Source organism: Helicoverpa armigera, chromosome 17, assembly GCF_030705265.1.
Source record: "Helicoverpa armigera isolate CAAS_96S chromosome 17, ASM3070526v1, whole genome shotgun sequence".
In the NCBI taxonomy this organism is placed as follows: Eukaryota; Metazoa; Arthropoda; class Insecta; order Lepidoptera; family Noctuidae; genus Helicoverpa; species Helicoverpa armigera.
The window spans coordinates 10,000,001-10,021,312 of record NC_087136.1 but is presented as its reverse complement, the minus strand read 5'-3'; the positions used below and the strand labels follow the sequence as shown (position 1 = coordinate 10,021,312).

At 34.1% G+C, this 21,312-nt stretch overlaps 3 protein-coding genes across 3 annotated transcripts in view; 1 reads left to right on the top strand and 2 right to left on the bottom strand.

The window, feature by feature from the left end:
• The window catches only part of LOC110378861 (cytochrome P450 4C1), a 28,335-nt gene extending 22,100 nt beyond the window's left edge, over nt 1-6,235 (bottom strand). Inside the window, exon 1 of the mRNA XM_064038841.1 lies at nt 6,113-6,235. The gene's annotated coding sequence lies outside the window, so the exon portion shown is untranslated. The remainder of the gene's footprint in view (nt 1-6,112) is intronic.
• Nucleotides 6,236-7,640: 1,405 nt separating this feature from the next.
• Nucleotides 7,641-16,892, bottom strand: LOC110378865 (uncharacterized). Its single transcript, XM_021338277.3, has 3 exons — nt 16,697-16,892; nt 16,349-16,478; nt 7,641-7,787 (listed from the first exon to the last, which is right to left on the bottom strand). Exons 1-3 carry the CDS (start codon nt 16,783-16,785, stop codon nt 7,686-7,688), a joined length of 321 nt encoding a protein of 106 aa, XP_021193952.1. The 5' UTR covers nt 16,786-16,892; the 3' UTR covers nt 7,641-7,685.
• Nucleotides 16,893-17,349: 457 nt separating this feature from the next.
• The window catches only part of LOC110378850 (GTPase HRas), a 15,231-nt gene continuing 11,268 nt past the window's right edge, over nt 17,350-21,312 (top strand). The window contains exon 1 of the mRNA XM_021338261.3: nt 17,350-17,980. Coding sequence (XP_021193936.2) covers nt 17,585-17,980 — 396 coding nt within the window. The 5' untranslated portion in view covers nt 17,350-17,584. The remainder of the gene's footprint in view (nt 17,981-21,312) is intronic.

Genomic DNA, 21,312 nt, shown 5'->3' with positions numbered 1-21,312 from the left:
TTATTTTACGTGCAAAAGACTTTTAATAGTGCTCATCTTAAAGCTTATTTCAAGCACTACAAAACCCATTTGTATTAGAATGTATAAAATGCATCTACTCGCCGCTACATGGCATTGACAACAACGATTAAATTTCAGACAAAATAAAAAACAGCTTTGATCTTTAATATCTAGCTTAATATTGCACTTAGGACCTTTTATAAAAAAACAAATTGTTCGTTGTTTTACCTGCTACAATTTTGTTCTTTATAAGTTTTCGATAAAACCTATATTTTTGGAGATATTTGCAAAAAACCGATGAAAAACGTGAAAAAATTGCGAATTTTCAATTGCCAATAACTTGAAAAGTATTGGATTTTTTTAAAAACTTTATAGACAACTTTAGCTTAAAATTAGGTCTTCTATCGATATCCGAGGTTATTTTGCAAAAAAAATATTCACCCCAAAGAAGGGGTGTCAACCACCCCCAGGGGGGGTGGCGGAGTACAAATCATATTCACTTTTGAAGTCAAGGGTAAGATGAACCTAATTCCAAAATTTCATGCAAATCGGTTCACAGTAAAAAAAATCGTAGCAATAATGCTTCAATGACTGCACTACTACCTTTCTGGCGAAAGCAATGTTACGCCCGAGTTCACCAACAAAATAAAACTCCGATTAAGTTAGTCTACTCTAATTCCCCAAAGACTCGTTGATTTTTCTCCAGAGGCTTACCATCGCAGCGCTACATTTTAGCGATACGACAATTGTCTAACATTTTAAGTCCCAAATTAATGAAAAGTTTAATGTTATACGAGAAGAAGCTTTTCCATAAATTCGATCCGATGTTTTGTTTCGTTGAGTTCGTTATTCGTTCAAACAATTAACATTCGAATGTATAGGTACAGTCAGCTTCAAAAAGTACCTGAACACTATGCCTTAGATAACTTACCACAGTATTTATCTACTTTTCTTGAAGTTTAGGATGTCAAGTAAATTATTGGCGTTTGTGTTGTTCAGAAATGAAGACCCTTTACGTTGTTAGACACTTTTGAAAATATTGTTTGATTCAGCTACTTTTGATACTACCATATTATTAGATTGTTTAATGTTAAGGCAACTATTCCAAATTCGAAATAGAGAAGTTAACGCAAAAGCTCCCATTTCATAGTTAAAAAAGTCTTCGTTTAACGAACTGATTACATAACCAACTGTTAATGCAATGGTGAACTTGTTCCTATCTATAAGCCGTTTACACTGTGTTCAAAGCTAATTGGCTAATGTGGAACTAATGTCTGCCGTATTTAATCCTGGTTCGAGCGATAATGAGCCTTAATTGGTTATGCTGATGAGCTATTTTAGGCTGCATTCAGTATGTGATTTAACGGCTATTAAGCAAATGATCTAAAATTAGATAATTATTACGTTACATCGCACTCGGATTTAGTTGAACAGTTTGAGCGTAGTGAAACATCGCAATTGATAAAATGTTCGATTTAATAATAATTGACCTGGCTATTAAAATGTAATTTTATCTGAATGGGACTGTGACACTGTCTGTATGTAATTAGAAGTTCTGTATAAAGATATAAGTAAATAGAGTTTACAATCTTCAGATCTTATTAACATAACACTTAAATAATTCTGTCAAAACCAATAAATCATAAATAGCTTATAATTTAAACATTAAACAGGTTATACAACAACCAAGCCAAAAAAAACCGTCCATATTTTACCTGAACTAAGTTTTTATTAAGCTTGACCTTGTAATAGAATCATCAATGAAAATACATTGTTATTTACTGTGTTGTCGGCTTATTAGCACCGGTAACTAAACGTAATTTTATTTATCCATTTAGAGGTACGATAATAATTGCATCAAGGTATAAAATAGTTTGTATGTACTTTCTAAGTATATCTTGGACACCAATGACTGTGGCACGTTAAACTGTAGGTCCCGGCTGTCATTGAACATCCTTGGCAGTCGTTACGGGTAGTCAGAAGCCAGTAAGTCTGACACCAGTCTAACCAAGGGGTATTGGGTTGCCCGGGTAACTGGGTTGGGGAGGTCAGATACGGCATTCACTCCTTGTAAAGCACTGGTATTCAACTACATCTGGTTAGACTGGAAGACAACCCCAACATAGTTGGGAAAAAAGGCTCGGAGGATGATGATGGCATCAACTAATATAAAAAAACAAATACTGTATTTATATAAACAACTCTAAATTCTATACGTAAATAAAGATAAAATTGTACATATTGTAAAGATATGCCTAGTTCATCTCTTCATAAAACAAGCAACTACAAATTAATAAGATTAGCATGTTATCAATACCTAGTATTGCTTTTAATTGGCTTATTGTTTTTCACTATTTATCATTTGTTTTGGTTTCCGTAAGGTCTTTGCCCGCCAGTACCCTAGATAAATAATGTTTTACGGACTTCTGCAATATAATTTCAAATATCTTTTCGATTTACACTACATCATCATCATCATTATCCTGATGCCCTTAACCCAATTTTATTTGTAGTCGGGCAGCATATTTTCTCCTTCCATACTTTTCTATCTGTCGTCATCTCACAAGAAACATTCTTTCTAACCGTATCGACATTCAGACAATCCATCCATTGTTTCTTTGGTCGTCCTCTTCCACTATATCCGTTCATGCCCAAAACCTTCTTCACAACATGACTTTCGTTCCTGAGCATCACATGCCGTTACCATGACAACCGTTTGCAATTGCATTACTTGGTCTTGAAATTAAGTCGATCAGCTAAACCAACATCTAAAGCCCTGTTGCTACTGTTTATTTACGTAGCCACAAAAAAAAACAATGAAGTATAGTTTGTACTTGACGCTTAGCCGTGTGAACAGAGCCTTAGTACCTATAGATTTTTGAATCACTGTCCCCAAATGGTGGTAATTATTTTATTAAAAGTCATTCACAAGGACAGGCCGAGATATTTGTCTCAATTGTAATAAATTGTTGGTAAGTAGGATACCTCACCAACCTCACTGGCTAATTATGTTTCAATAAAAGAATTATGCTCACTCATTTTAGGCATTGTTATGAAAGTTACACTTTCAGTTCAGCATACATGTTTCCTAACTATTCATCGCAGTTCCACCCGTTTCTCGAGAGAACTACTTCCCGCACCCGAACAAATAGCAGCTGATGTCCTATCAAAGGTTCTAGACTATCTGTGTACCAAACATTTGAATCGGATAAGTAGTTTTGGCGTGCTGAACCGATAGACAGTGCACCAGAATTACTTTAGCATATAGATATTCAAACCTAAACCGGACCTAAGAAAAAAAAACAGTAGGTCTAGCTTTATTTCTAAAACCTACAACCTACAAGAAACTGAAAGCAGTGTAACCCCATTTCTAAAACCTACTTGAATGCAAAAATATTCTCCCTCACAAACTACTAACTTATAAGAAAGTGCTTGTTACAACTTGACATATGCCTAACAAAGATAGATCACAGGTTTTTTGTGAACATACATAAATCTTCGCTCCTATTAACTTCAGTTGACACCAGATTTCCGCCAAATAAGTTGGAAGATAAATCGAAAAAATCAAGTCAACTTAGTTTTTGTTTGGTAAAATCCACTGAGGACCCAAAAACTGTAAGCAAATCCAGGCTTTATGTTATTAAATATAACTTATAGCCTTAGTACGCCTAGATAGTGAACAAATGTAAATTTTTTGATAGTTTTAGATTAGCTACGTTTAATAGCATAGATCTTAATAATAAACATAAGTTAAAAACCAGAATTGTACTCGTAAATTATTAGTTAGGTATATTTAAAAAAAACTTATTGAACAAAAAAATATCAAACCTCTTTGAATATAAATCGTAGCTTAACAAAAAAAAGTTTGTCTGTTGTTTGCCTATTTTTATAGCTACTCAAATCGCCTTCTGCCCACGCCTGACCAGTTTCACTAAGATATCATTTTGGTGATTATATCATACATCAAATACATAGCTATGCCACCAATATATTTTATGCCTACATGAGGATGATCTGATAATATAGCAATCATGCTATTATTGTCGGCTTGTTGGGACACATATCCTTACCAATATTAGGTATGAATACGAAAGTAGCTCTGTCTGTCTGTATGCTACATGTCGCGTTTTCACGCCAAAACTGCTGAACTGATTATATTGGTACACAGATATAATCTATCAGCCTGGGAAAGTAGGTAGTACATTTACTACTACTACTACTTTTTGTCCGGTTGCGCGAAATGGTTTGTTCTCTTGGGACGCATGGACGATGGAACAGCGGACAACAGCTAGAGATGCAATTGAAAAATTACACAGGAGAATTAGCACTTAAACTGCCACTTTTTCTTACAATTAGGCCCACGTACAATAAATCCCAAAACAGGTTTGTAGTCACCAAAGACTGTATTTATTTTTAGGCCCAATGTTGCTGCTATTTTGTTACCAGCTCATTGTTTGTGAAAACTTTCCGTTTCCCATTATTATTTAGACCGAAAATCAATCTCCATGCCCAGATAAACGAGAACAATAATGAATTTCGTTTTGCCAACAATTTTACGCAAAATTCCGCATGAAAAATCTCATTAATTTCAGTCATTTTCAATTAATCACTCATATCACAAATAGAGGTGGCTAATTTAGATGCCAAGCGGGATGATGAAAATGTCAATAGCCAATTAGTGCATTTTCTGAATTGTTTTGTATCGTCATATTTTCACTAATCTATATAACAAAACCAATCTAATCAATATAATCAATTATATATCTATAGAAGAAGACATCTTTGAGAAGTTTTCAGGCAACTTTTTAAGGCATTTGTCTCCCTGGAGTGTAAAGCAAAACCGCGGGAAATGTCTAGCAAACTCTATTTCGTTTATTATTTTGTTTATGGTCACGCAATGTCTACGAGAGGATATCATTCGCTAAAAGATTCAACCTTCGTGGCGTGATCTTCAATTACGATTCCGAGACATGTCTTGTGGGTTGATAAGTAGCTACTAGCTTCCGTCCAAGGTCTAGCACATGCTAAACGTATAAAATTGCCGGCATAATAACCTGTCTATATTTCGGCTTTATTTTACCGCAAGATTAACACACATTTATACATTTACCAAAGATTGATGGATAACCCACGTACCTATTAGGTACAATAATAAATAGCTACTACCCTTTATTGTTATCCATAGATGTAATCGTGATCGTTTCCATTTTTGTTTTATTTACAAACTGTCTACCTATTTAGTCGGAGGTTAATTAACATAAATAACATTTTAGTTAAAGAGCACATTCCAAGTGTACGTTCATAAATAATTTGACAAGCTATTTACTACTTTGTCTATGACGTAATCTTCAAATTTGGAATGGTTTAAAAATAGAATACTTATATGGCAACTATCATGTTATATTTTATACTTATTGGCGGTGGCGGCCAACGACAAGCAGTGAAAAAAATTTTTATCTGTTAGATACCAATACTATAAATTGAAAATAAATAGTTGGTAAGTAAATAATATTTCAAACCAAATAATGTTTATATAGTAGAATTTAAAACTGTTTGATTAAACGAAGGTCAGAACGCTTATTTACATTGCAAGTTCAAATAAAAATAATATATCTATAACGTTCCAGTGAAACTATATTTCGAACTGGTAAGATATTTTCCACATCACTGAACACAAGTGTATAACTCCAGAAAATTACTTTTAAATCCAAAACGGCAATATTGTATTTATTTTTGCATAAAAATCGAATTCAAAATCACTTAGCTCGTCAGAATTTGCATTTTATTAAATTACGAAAACCGAAAATCCGAATATTCAATCATTGAAAATTGAACCTGAATTAATCTAGACTGCCCTTACTCTGGTTTAGGTCAAACTAAAAACCGGTTTTTAACATAATAAAGACTATCTTTTAACATGAATGAATATCAAATAACAATGCTACTAGATCCAGCCCTTTATTAACGATAAGCCATTCACAAAAACCAGTGTTCATGAAATTAAATTTAATTCACCAAACCTCGTTATCTCGGCTTCGCAAGAATTTAATTACACCATTTAAAATTATTATGGAATCCTTAATGATTTAAATAAACAAAAACACCCACTTACTTTCGGAATAATTTGAGAGTCCGATCAATGAATTTAAATTTATTCTCGCACTACACTTAATACTTTATTCGATTAGTTGAAACTGCGATACCGAACGTGCGCAAGAGTGCGTGAACGTTTCTCGACTGAGTTGAGACCGCACAGATAATACTAATATACCTCTATAGAACCGCAGTGCTTCTGTCTTTCTATCCCTTTACCTGCTTGTTTGTTATCCTGATGTAAATAACACGAATATTGCAAAAACAATGACTATACAGTTTTTAATTTAATTATTTGTCCTTTGTAGGTTGTTACTCATTAAAAAGCTATTTGCGGAAACTTGGACATACTTACAAGATTTTGTACCCTGTGAGGATTGGAGCTTATGTTTTTGTGAGAATTTAACTTTAAAGAGGGTAAAATCAATAAAAAAAATGATTAGATAACTATAGGTATCACTTTTTCGTTATCGAATAAAAAATCATGAGAAACGTAGGGTGTAAAAATAACAAAAATACTCCTAAAAAAACAAATTTTGAAAACTCACTCGTCAACAATAACAACTGCCTACACAGTTGAAGACCTAGCCAAATACGAAACTACCATAATAAGCTGACAGACATACAAAAACTGGGGTCATTGTATACCTGCAATAATAATTCTAATGACTACTTGCATTATTTTGGCAGAAAAACTTGAGCATTTGATGGCTTTTTGACTTTGAGCTTCCACATTGCCAGACAAAAATTACTATAATTTAGAAAATGTGTATGGGATTAAGAGTGTTATGTGCAACTAACGTTATTTTAGATTATAATATATTACATATACTATTTTAAATGTAATACATAAAGGTATTTAACCATACAGATTTGGTCTCAAAGAGCGCATTAAGCGCGTAAACTGTGAAGGCCAAACACATTGGAACAAAGCGACCGAATGACTCATACGCACCAGATAACAAAACAATAACAGACATTTTACGGTCATTAGAACATCTATTTTTCAATTTAAAACGTAACGAATTTAGTCTTTCGGCACAAGAGAATGTCACACTAGCAAACTCTAGAGTGGGCTACCATTTGTAACTGCAACGACGTCCAAACATTACCAGCGGGACTTGTCATACCACCAACTCTTGCCACCGGTGGCACGACAAGGAATCTCAGTTCCAACGATTTAAAATGAACCAACATGATTGCTCTACTAAAATGTAATTGGTGCTAAGTGTAAGATCACGCTCGTTGCTATCTGGTATAATAAAGTGCTTCTCTTTATTTTACCTATATATCGCAATTTTACAAGGAAAGCACTGGTACTCAGCTGAATCCGGTTAGACTGGAAGCCGACCCCAACATAGTTGGAAAAAAGGCTCGGAGGATGATGATGCACTTTTACAAGGAAACTTTCTCAAAGTTTTCAAAGGTACAGAGTTCACAAAAACCAAACCTGGGTAGCATACCCGCTAAAGCTTCTATTACGACGCGACGTCTCATGTATATTAATGTTCTAAACTTTAATCTCCGCAGCAAGTAATAAAAACAGAAACAATTCATAAAGTTTATTCCGTACTTTAAGTTACAACTTTTGTTCAGGGATCCGGCGGTGAGTACGCAAGGCCTATGTTTCTTAGCTCACAATCTTCCTGCATGAAATCCTTTAGGAGAAGTTTCTTCAGGGCCGTGCGACGGACCTAGGGAAGAGTATTGCTTAGCTTAGTATATGGTAATGTTATATTGGGGCAGAGAAAGGGTAGGGTGTTGCTGTGATTAAACTTAACATTAAAGGGACAAATTGTTATAAATTAGCCTGTAATCAAATCGCACATCGGGACAATTTAGATTCGAAATGTGGCTTAATCCTACTGTGTGTACAATGTATGTTGGTATATTTGTTACTCTTTCATGCTAAAGCTACGAGGTGGGTTTTGATGGAACTTGGCAATAAGCTATATTTCAGGAACGAATATTGTTCTATGGATATTTTTTATCGGCGTGTGGGAAGTACATAATCTGGTGTAAATATCATAAATTGTCTGGTGACTCCGGTGAAACCACGGGCTGAAGGTTAATACATTTCTCTTGGTTTTCAGAAACATCCACAAAAACAAACACTTTTCCATGCTGCTAATGCAATCTTTGAAAATTATATTTGTAGTAAGTGATTTTTACCTAGATACTCTTATACCAACGCTTTATAAACTGTATAAACACAGTACACCCTAGTGAAAAATAAGTAAAAACAAAATTTTATACATGACGAGCTCTCACCGCGTTCTCGCTTCGTCATAACTGAATTACTTAACAAGCTCGATATAGCTTAACACATCGCTCGTCTAGGAGTTTATGCTTTCAGATTTTTAACAAGAAATATAAATGAAAATCTTTTGAATAACTTAAGGGTTGGTTGCACCATTTAGCTTTAACTATAACCAAACCATAACTAGTTCTCTCGGCGATTTGACCAATGGGAGGCAATTTCACAGCTGATTATCGATTGGTTATCGTTATAATCAAATGGTTACACAACCTACTTGGTGATGGTATATCATGTACAATTCTATAAAAATATAATAAGTATACCAACGAAAATTACGTAGTACCTAAAGGACTTTACCACGAGAATACGTTTACTTAATCCATTTGAGTGACACGTTAAAAAATATGTCACGTCATTTCTCCTTAATAACAGGTAAGCATGTACACACTAGGAAGTCGGGAAAGGTCGTTTCGGGTTGTTGGTTCAAAAAGTGCTGAATAATATTTGATTTGCGAATAACGATAGGAAATTGCAAGTCAAAAATGCGATCCTATCGATTATCAATTTCGACTCTGGAAAGATTTTTCGAAAATTTCCTTTGAAGAGAACGACAAGAAAAAGCTTCTTAAGTTCTAATTAGAATTAGGTACGGATAAAATATTGCCTATCTTAATCGGGGATAGGTTAGCTAAGTTAGATTCAAAATAGTTTTTTTTTTAAACGGTTTTATTTAGCTTACCCTGTTTGTTTTATTTATTATTTATTTTTAAATCACTTCAGTAATTTTGGAAGCGCTTTATTCTTTATTAAATTAGTGTAAACTTTTTCTTACTTTACATATAATTTTAATTTACCTGAATTTACGTAGAACTTATTAATAATCTGTAGCTGAATTTTGTACTAAAATCTTCCTACAGGTCGGGTTGTTTTGTTTCAAGTTCCAAGAACTTTCTCTGCAATTTATTACTTTAAAGTACTTAATATTTTGGTACACCACGTGTTCTAAATTAATATATTTCCATAGCGTAAGGGAATTTGATTATTAATAGGTATTAAATTATAATTACGGGCTGTTCAGAGGAATACAACCATAATGTAAGAAAGATGTATTTCCATTTTCCACCAATTTTACTCAAAGGATTTCTTTTAATTATTATTAATCTGGTAGGAAAATAAACTGCTTTATTAAAGCCATAATGTTAACGAAACTATTGGAATACTACCATAGATTAAGTTACTATTTTGTCTGTGGTTGTCCCGTCACTATGACAGGAAGTATCTGTCATCCTCCCTTCTTCCGGTGAGCTTTGATAATGGCGTGCGTAGTGGATCATTATAATGTGCAGTAAAATAAGTATAACGCTAATAAACATTCTGTCTGAATTATTGGGGCTTTCATTTAATCAACATTTCTAATAGGTTATGGGCCCAGGCCCATAATTCAGTCAGATGACACAGGATAGCGTAGGAAAGTACCTAATCAACAAGTAAGGTTACGGTCAAACACGTGTAAAAGGGTAAAAGGGGTAGGTTTATTTTTCAGCCAGAAACGAAAAGAAGAAAGCCAAAATAATGACAGCGTCGTGTTCCCATATACCGAAACTGGAAGACAATTTTGAGAATTGGCTCTTTAGAATCGAGATTCTCCTAGATGAAAAGGGATTGAGAAAGGTAATAGAAAGCGGGAACGAGAAGAAAGCAAAGAGGAAGAGTTCATCAAACAAGACTCGAAAGCACGCAATATAATAATACAAGGAATACCAGATAAGTATCTAAACTATGTTAAAAATGCATCAACCGCATATGACATGATTACCAAGCTCAAGAGTACGTTTCAAAGAAAATCTACACTCAGCAGCTTATGTCTCAAAAAACAACTGATAAACTTGAAATGCAGTAAGAATCAAAGTGTTCAGGATCATATAAATAAATTCGAAAAACTAGTTCAAGATATCGCCAGTCATGGAATCGTCATAGATGAGAAAGAGAAAGTATGTCAATTTCTATTAAGTATCGAACAAGCTTATCAACCCTTAGTCACAGCTCTTGAAATGTCAAACAGTGAATTGACTTTAGATTTTGTAAAAAGCAAATTACTGGACGCGGAAATGAAAGAGAAATCTAATCAAGGTGTTACGAGAAAAACCAATGAGTATGTTTTTGAAAGCACTTCTCAAATAAAATGCTATAGTTGTGGAGAACCCAACCATTTTGCTCGAAATTACCCAAAAACAAATGATATAATTGAATCACGAGATGTACGTTTTGATGAATCAAACTACAAATATGAAGAAAATGAGACAAATACTTACCATTATATAGATGATGAAGAATCAACAGATAAGGAAAACAATCAAGAGACAGAAACTGATCAGAATACAGAGGAGATCAGGGAAAGTACTGAACAAACTATGGAAAACACTCAAGAGACAGAAACTGATCAGAATACAGAGGAAATCAGACACACAAGAAGACATGTGAAATTACCGGCAAAGTATGATGACTATGATATGTCAAACATAGCATATGCGCTAATGTCTGAAGACCCAGTCAGCTACAATGAGGCCATTAAACAAGAAGAATGGAAAGAAGCAATACAAAAAGAGTTAGAAGCACATAAAAATTAAAGACATGGGAAGAAAGTGATCTACCAGAAGGACACAAGGCTATCGACACAAAATGGGTATTTCGGACTAAAGCAGACAACACCAAGAAAGCCAGATTAGTCGCAAAAGGTTTTCAGGAGGAAACTACTCAAAATGTATACGCACCAGTAGCAAGAATGACTACAGTAAGGTTATTCTTAAATAAAGCAGTTCAGGAGGAATTACCTATCAAACAGCTTGACATACCTACAGCGTTTTTAAATGGAGAATTAAACTCAAACATATATATAAAGTACCCTGAAGGACTACAGAATAAGACAGAAGGAAAAGTTTTAAAGTTAAAGAAAGCTTTATATGGACTGAAAGAAGCTCCACGTTGTTGGAATGAAAAATTAAGCAAGTTCTTAACACAAAATGGACTAAAACAATCTCAGAGTGATTTCTGCTTATATACAGGACAAGATGTTTATATACTTATATTTGTGGACGATATATTAATAATTGGAAATGGACAAAATATTATACAGAAGCTAAAAGAACAATTTCAAGCTAAGCATATGGGAAATATAAATAAATTCTTGGGAATGGAAATAACTAAAACCAAAGATGGAATAAAAATAAAACAAACACAAATTATAGAGAAAATTTTATTGAAGTTTCATATGCAAGACTGTAAAGGATGTAATACACCTATGGAAGTTAACTTAAAAATAAATCAAAATGAAGAAGTACTGAATAACATTCCATATAGAGAACTCATCGGGTCACTCATGTATTTGGCTACAATTAGTCGTCCTGACATAGCCTATGCAACAGGATTCCTTAGCAGATATATGAATCATCCAACTTCAACACTGTGGACAGCCGCGAAGAGAATCTTGAGATACCTGAAACAAACAAAGCACAAAGGATTAGTATACAGAAGAGAAACTAATAATACATTACTAGCCTTTTCAGATTCTGATTGGGGAAGTGAACAAATGGATCGTAAGAGCGTCAGTGGAGTTGCAATATTTCATCGAGGCAGCCTGGTCAGCTGGACTTCAAGAAGCAGACTTCAGTCGCATTGTCAACAGCAGAATCGAATATATTGCAGCAGCTCTATCTGTAAGTGAAATTGTCTACATTAGAGAAGTGTTAAAAGACTTACATTGTGATAAAGACTTAACCTGTTCTTTGTTTATTGACAATCAAAGTACAATTAAAATGATAGAAAGCTATGAAAACAGTAAAAGATCCAAACATATTGATATAAAAGTTCATTTTATAAAAGACATAGTAAACAAAGGTTTAATTACATTGAAATATGTGTGTACTAATGAAAATAAAGCTGATATACTTACCAAATCATTGTCTCAAGTTAAACATAACTATTTTTGTGAAACACTTGGTTTGTACGAAACGTAGATTATAAGATGTTCAAACATTGTTTGTATTTGTTGTTAATTTAGCATGTTTTGTACTACTTGGATATTTGTAACATGTTTTAGTAAACATTTTCTTTAAATTCTTTAAATATGTGTGTAAGATATAGAGAGGTTATATTTTTCTGTCAATGTCAAGTTAACCATTTTAAATGTCAAACGTCATAATGACAGATTGTAATGTTGCCATTTTTATAAAATAAGGATGTGTTCAATATCAAGTAAATTTTTATTGTTTTGTATAAGATTGTAAGAAAAAAAATTAGACTTGATCTTGAGCGGGGGTATTGGAATACTACCATAGATTAAGTTACTATTTTGTCTGTGGTTGTCCCGTCACTATGACAGGAAGTATCTGTCATCCTCCCTTCTTCCGGTGAGCTTTGATAATGGCGTGCGTAGTGGATCATTATAATGTGCAGTAAAATAAGTATAACGCTAATAAACATTCTGTCTGAATTATTGGGGCTTTCATTTAATCAACATTTCTAATAGAAACTGATTAACTTTCAGAGCGATTGTAAAGTTAAACCACCCATGTTTACGTATATTTACCTTCAATAAAAAACACCTGAAAGGCCAGGTCAGAGGAAATAAAGTTTTTCCCCATTTTTCATTATTCACCTACCAGCTGTTAGTCCCTAAAGTACTAATCTTTAATGAAATTCTTGGGCAAACTGTATTTCAGGCAAGTTTCAGGCCTTCTCATACAATTTGTCGGCCCAGGTTAATTCTTGATGAAAATTGGGGTACAATCCCGGCGTCAGTCGTGATTGACAGAAAAGCTAAGGAAAACGGGCTTGGATGTTTATTGATTCAGATTAAATTAGTGAACGAATAAACTTTTAGTTCGTTTAGTGTTCCCGGTCCATTAAGTCTAGATAGACTAAAATATACATAGCAAAGAAATTGTTTTAGAAAATGTATCTACTCCCCCCAGAGGATAAAAGGTACGCTAACGAGATAACGGTAGGCTACCCAAGAATAATTCAAATCAGTTTAGTAGTTCTAGAGAGAACCAGGTAAGCATTTAAATAAATGGGTAAACCTTTCAGCTTTATAATATTAGTACCCAAATTACTAATAAAATAGTGTAGGTAGTCTTAATTAGAGCTCATGGCAATTAATTCATACGAATTTTGAATACATGTAAGTATATCATTAAATCTAACCTCTATAGGACAGAATGTCGTCAATTTCGTTATGCTCGTGTAAGTAAGCCAAACAAGTTTATTTATATTAATAAATAACTCATTAAACGTAGGACACTTATTTCTTGATTTTTGTAGTTTTTTATATAATCTATTAGTATTATAAAGCTGAAGAGTTTGCTTACTTGGACGCTCTCATTCTCATCTTAGTTAGTCCGAACTAATGATCCGATATGAACGATTATTTCAGTGTAAGATAGCCCATTTATTAATGAAGCCTAAAGGCTACTATTTATCTGGGTGCACAAAGTAGTCACCATGGGACCCGGGTTAAATGCTTGGCGGAAGCTTGCTTCGTTATAAACGTAAACAAATCTAGTACGTTTCTGAAATTTTTCTTTCAACCCTTTTCATAACCGAGCAAAATAAAAGCCAAAAATATCATCCATTTATAACTATAATCACCAAACAGAGGTACCTAAAAAAATCACTTCCAAAGCAATAGACATTAATTTACCTAAGTAAGGTTGACTTACTTAAGTGAAAGCGATACCTAAGGGATAGGTAAAACCTTGGGCTACCCTAGCACTTAGGTAAATCGAGTGTCATCATGTTACTCACTGAAATATAGTTTATTTTAATTAATGAGTTTATTTTGCAGCTGAAATATTGTTTTTCATTATGTTTACTTTTTTTTTGCTCTATTGCATATTCATGCATTGCGAAGTAGTAGGTGGATTTTCATCAAATCGTCACGTCAGGATATCAGTTCCGGTGCTGCAAGGCCAGAAACAGACTCATCGATTTTATTGTTTTGACCAATAACAATTGAACATTCTTTAAAGACTTTATTACGTTTGATTGATTTGCCCAAATCGAATCGTTTGAACGATCCAAACGGTCTTCCGACGTGATACATGGTATAGATAGGTACAACCTACTCCTTAAATTTTTTTCGGTACTGTTTACATGCGTACATCACTTTGGTCATAATTTTCCATAAACAAAAACCACAGTTATACGACCTTCATAATACCATTGCTGGATTAATTCACACGATAAAAAACCGCCATTATGTTCATATTACATAATTTTCATAATAACATCTAATTTGAAACATTGTAATGGCTTGCAACAATTAGTAACAATGTGGCTACAGCTAATTATAAATATTACAAGTTTAACAGAAGTGTCCTAAGTAACAAAATCTGCTTTGTAGATTTTCATACAGAATCTAACGCCATATTTCAATCGTACCTAAACGATATTAAGTATATAGGAACGCAAAAATGTTATGGCTTTATCGATTTCACATGTCATTTCCGTAAATCTTATTCAAGTACTTCTAAATCTGTACTAAACACTTCCAATGATACAAAAATAACTAAATTGATTGATAAGATATAGATACTTAAATGATTCAATTAATTCTCACCATCGACAAATAAAAACAGCTGTTAATTACATAATAGACGCTCGTTTAAGCACAGATAAAGCCGGTCCTACACTACAGTCTACAGTCTACGTACACACTCATTCATGTCACGGTCTCGACATTGAGGAGCAACCGCAATCCACAAGATGTGTTCTACGCAGATGACGTTGTGTATGAGAGCTTATTATCGTTTATACATATATCGTAGATAGCTATATTAGCTTGTATATATCGGTATACGCTTTGATGTAGCACAGCTTTGTACACATAAGTAGCTAAAGGTATGTACTAGCTAAGCAGGGAAGAAAGCTTAACTTCCGTAACTTGCTGGCAGTTTTACCCGCCCATGATTACCGAAAGATAGGAGTCGCATTTGCAAACCGTAACTTTAATTTTATTTAATAATGTTTTTATATGAATCCATCATCCTGCCCTTATTTTAGGGTCAGCGCAACACGTTTTCTTCTTCCATACTCTTATATTTGCCGTCATCTCACAAGCAACATTCTTTCTTACTAATCTTATGAATCCTAAATTTAGAAAACTATTCTGGCTGCATGAGATCGCCCCTAAAATGAATTTAAACGATCCACATAACCATTCCTTTCCAAATGCAATAACAACCGCAAAATTGCAAGCCAGCGAGGCTCCATCTTTGAGAACAAACCTGCATAGGTACTTTGAGAGAAATACATAGAAATGCACAAAGTATACCTAAGTAATACCTAAGTTCTTGGAAACAGCGAGATTGTAGTTTCAAAATGAAATAATTTCAAGATAAGTTTTCCAAAGTTGTTTTGTTTCTTTGATCCTTTTCAGCAGTTGCAACATTTATAAAGTTCACTTCATGAAATATTATTATAAAATAGGTAGTGTGATATCTGACAAAATTAAAAGCCTGTTGGAAAATAGGTAAGTAGGTATTGTGAAGCTCTGTCCAGGGTACATTAGGACAGCATTTAAGCTGAAAAATGGACGAAGCTATGGCAACTGACTGTGTAGGAGAGAGGGCTTATTACATTTGACTAAATTCAGTCGTCTAAATAGGTTTGTCTAATTAGGTTTCTAAATGATTTAATGAAAACTACCTTCCTAAATGCGATTACATTTGACTGAATTTAGTGACTGAATCATTTAGACGACTGAATTTAGTCAAGTGTAATAAGGAGATTATTATAAGTAAAATACTTCAGCAAATGTGGAGTTTGTGCTCAAGGACCTGATAAGGTGATCCCTATTTTACACATCGTACCTGAATATTCCATAAATAAATCTAGGAGTCACCTACCTAACAGGTGTTGTGGGGAAAAGTTAAATTACTTACATCGTGGGTGTATAACAGACAGGTGTAACTAATAACTAACAAATTATGAACTAACCGCCAATGTTTGCCACTTCGCTTGGCGCAACTCTTCGCGTATAAACATCATTTCTGGCCGAAGGTCGCGGTGGGCGAAGGGATCCATGTCTATTTTTAACCTTGGGTCGATGCCCGATAGCTGCTGATCACTGAAAAAAGCATATTAAGTCTACTCTATCTTCATGTTTACTGTTTTAGCGTACCTACCTGTTGAATCACAAAATCAAAACAAGATCATGAAAACAAAGCTGCCAGCGCCATCTGTTATCAGTAAATATAAACTGAAATGGCTAGCTTTTCGTTATTGTCACTAGATGGCACAGCGTGTAATTTATGAAAGACTACTGTTGTAAGTTCATTAAATTACAAATTAGCTCCGACATCTGCTTCTAGTGCTCCTGCTTCTTCAAGAGTTTCTCCTGCAACATCCTCGTTATCAGCCTTATCTGCAGACATTTTGTGGTTATAAGTTAATAAATGTTTAGAAAATATTTTGTTTGATAACACTCAAGCTTGAACTCAATCAATATTAATTTTACTGTCATGTAATGTCACCGCTTTATTATTTTTAAATGGGTGCTGAATTTAAAATTTTCTATTTAGTGTTCAGGCAGCCAGTATTTTTACAAAAAGGTGTCGTGAACATGATATTTGCAATTGAGTTTTACGATAGGTATTATAGTTTGAATTTATTTTTTGGGTCGTTTTATAATACTGTTCTAAGGACTTTGTTTATAAAATAAATATTCTCACTGCTATTGATTACAGCGCCACCTGTTGCATCATAACAACTTTACTACAGACTGATAAATTATGATAGCGTGCGTTCTGAAGTAACTCGTACACTATATCTCGATAACATTTAAAAAAGGAATTAATGCAAAATATGAGTCACCTATAGCAAAACTTATATTAATTCTTTAATTTAGCTATAAATAACTGTGTTAGTTATAAAATAACACCATAGGATAAAATCACATTACTTCGAGAGCACGATGACTCATCAACATGCAATATCTCTGAACACACTCCCACTCCGGTAAAAGGGTGAGTGAACCGCCTCATTGTTATTTATTGCATTTGCCTCTAATAATACATTAATTAGCCGTTTTACGGACACAGCGAGTGCAATAACATAGGTCGCGACAGCCATGCCGATGTGAGTAATTTAAAAGGTGTGGCACGACAAGGGGCGTAGTTTCTCATCTAGTGACATTAGTGGTGTGAAAAAATATTCTTCCTAACTCGTCGCAAGATGACCGAGTACAAATTGGTGGTGGTAGGCGCCGGAGGCGTCGGTAAATCCGCATTGACTATACAGCTGATACAGAATCATTTTGTGGACGAGTACGATCCTACGATCGAGGATTCATATCGGAAACAAGTTGTTATCGATGGTGAGACGTGTTTGTTGGACATCCTGGACACGGCGGGCCAGGAGGAGTACTCCGCGATGCGGGACCAGTACATGCGCACGGGGGAAGGCTTCCTGCTGGTGTTCGCAGTGAACAGTGCTAAAAGTTTCGAAGACATTGGCTCGTACAGGGAGCAAATAAAGCGGGTGAAGGACGCGGAGGAGGTGCCCATGGTGCTGGTGGGGAACAAGTGCGACCTGCAGGCGTGGGCCGTGGACATGGCGCAGGCGCGCGAGGTGAGCCCTGTTTACATAATAATGCACTCACTTCACATGGCTTTTGTTTGTGTACATGCATGCCAACAGCATCACATACCAAGTGTAACATGTTAATCAGGTAGTCAAGTGTAACACTTAATTGAACAATCAACTCCCATCTGTCTTGTAACGGCTTATATGAAGCTGTTGTAATCATCTTATGTAAGATCTTTGTGTACATACTTGCTGTTAGTCTTTTAAACCAAATTTTGTTCAATAAGCTAACAAAAAAACAATTTGCTATTTGTGTAAACATAGATTAGAATAAAGATAACTTTAATTTGATTACGGCATACCAAAAAGTATGATGTCACAACTTTATGCAACTATTAATAAGGTCATTGTCTAGAAATTTGGATCAAGATCATCATGAACACACACATATTTATACTGTAGTTTTTCTTGCTTGACTGATTTTGTGAACAATCACTGCACATATGTTACATTATTTAACTCACTACACTACTATATTAAGTTACTTCAACTACAATAACTTTGTTTTGTTTATAGCGCATTTTACTTAAGTTCCTACTTATAAAATAATCCATTAAAAAGTTTGTTGAGTTTAGCTTGCTAGTTAAGTTTAAATATCATGTCATAAATATACAATAAGCATAAACAATTCAAAGCAAAAGTAGGCCCGTTATTTTTTCCACTAATATCTGCATCCCAATAACACGCAATGATAAATGATGATGCATTTCAAAACCTTACATATACCTACATCGGATTATTCAATTCACCACATCACAGCTAATAAGGCCTGATGATGTAACCAGCAAAGAGTTTATAGCTTTACATAAAGTAGTCATTATTTTACAACCTTTTTAAATTAAGTCTCAACAAATGTATGCATGACACATTTGTTATTTACTTTTATTTCTGTTATATTTATAGAGATAGAATCATGTCGCAAAGCTTACCTTGACCTTATAAACAATCCAATTTTTAATTGACATTTAATAAAATAATGTGGCATCAGGAAAATGGTAGAACTTTTCAAACCTTAACGGGCAGTCTAAAGCCGCTGGCAACCAGTCTTAAGTGAAATTGTGTTGCCCGGGTAACAGGGTTGAGGAGGTCAGATAGGCAAGTGCACCATGCAATGCACCAGAAGTTTGGTACTCCCTGGCCAAATAATTATTTTAGAAGTTTAAGTCATGCATAGCCGAAAATCAATCTCAGTGGCATGCACTTGGGAGAGGCCTATGTCCAGCAGTGGACTGCGATAGGCTGATGATGATGAAGTCATGCATAGGTATAATATAGACAACTTTTTTAATATACCTTAAAAGGTGTCTACAAGATATATTAGATACTTGTTCTTACAGTTTAAATTTCAATATACAAAGGTTTTCCTTATTCTGACTGATTTTTTATCTTCCATAAAGTGTGTAGTATAAGCCACCGTTGGCCTCAGTAAACATAAGGTAATAACAATGTTTAAACAATTTTACACTTATTTAGTAACACCAGTTAATACCTACACAAACAAAGTGTACACCACTATCATGTTAACCTCATATTCAGATTAAATTTACAAATTCATGGACTTAGCAACCATTTTATTTAAGACTAGCTGTTTTTTTTGTTTCACCTGCATCCTGAAGAAACTACTTTCTGTACCAAAATAAAACATTAACTTTGTTACATGGGAATAGTGTAGCTTAACAACTGAAAGAATTTTTCAAATTGGTTCTATAGTTTCAGAAGCTTTAAGATACAAACAAATGAAAGAAATTGTATAAAACTTGATGTTCTTGCTCTCCTAAAGGAACTACCTATGTACTTTCTGTGCTATAATAAAACTTAGCCTATGTTAATCAAGAATAATGTAGCATTCTAATCTTGAAATAAGTCCAGTTGTTTTTGAGTTTATTTATAAATAAATTACAAATGTTTCCCCTGTATATTATTAAGTATAAATGCTGGAGAATAATATTCCTGTTGATTGTTTTTGAGTAAGCCAATTAGGTATGTAGGGCAATCAGCTTATTGGGGTTAAATGTATTTGATCTGTGTATTAAAATTTCGAAATAGCTATGCTACTCTTCGCAGTTGAATAATGGTGAAAGTCAAAGTCAAAGTCAAATCATTTATTTCATTTAGGCCTTTACAAGCACTTATGAACGTCAAAATTATAACTAAGTTTGATTCTAGTTGCCCATTCCAAAAGTAGCTTCCTATGGAGAAGAACGGGCAAGAAACTCCATGGTTACTCTTTTTAAAAATAATATTGTATTACAATTTGTATGTATTGATACATACAGTAAAAGCATGCGAAGATCATGTAGAATCGCAAAGACAAATGAGGATAAAGTGACAATTAAAATGCTACATGGTGTTCACATTTACAAATTGGTTTATATTTTGGTACAAAGTTACAAACAAATAATCAAAAGATGAATACAATTTTATTTGCTGGTGTAATTTTAATTTGTTAATTAATTAGATATTGTCAGTATGTCCTATGGAGCAGGACCAGCATGTTTCCAAGCATTTTTATCTTGAATGTAATCTTCTAATTTATAATATGCTTGCTTACAAAGTGTGGCTTTTATATGAGTTTTAAACCGCATGTCATTTAGTTCCAGAATGTTGTCTGGTATTTTATTATAACATTTGACACAATATCCCATGAAAGATGTATGTACTTTAGATAATCTAAACTGCGGGATAGCTATCTTATTTTTATTTCTAGTGTTATAATTATGTCTATCACATATTTTTTCAAACAAATGTAAGTTCTTCCTAACATACATGATATTTTCATAAATAAATTGGCAAGGTACGGTCATGATATTAATTTTTTTAAACAGTTCCCTAAGAGAGTCACGACTACGTAAGTTGTACATAGCTCTGACAGCTCGCTTTTGCAAGATAAATATGCATTCAATGTCAGCAGCTCGTCCCCACAGCAGAATGCCGTACGACATGATGCTGTGGAAGTAACTAAAATATACCAGTCTAGCTGTTTCTACGTCCGCTAGCTGCCTCATCTTTCTAATAGCATAGGCGGCCGAGCTAAGACGACCCGCAAGAGATGTAATGTGGGGTCCCCACTGTAGTTTTTTGTCAAGAGTGATTCCCAGGAAAACTGTTTGATTTATAAATTCTAGTTTTTCACTATTAAGTATAATGTCACATTCACTACTTTTTACATTTGGCAATGAAAATCGAATGCATTTTGTTTTTTTTTCATTAAGAGCCAAGTTATTTGCGTTGAACCAATTTTGAACCTGGAGAATGGAATTGTTTACGTCGTCTAAGGTACGTCCACGTCGATCAATATTAAAAATAAGAGAAGTGTC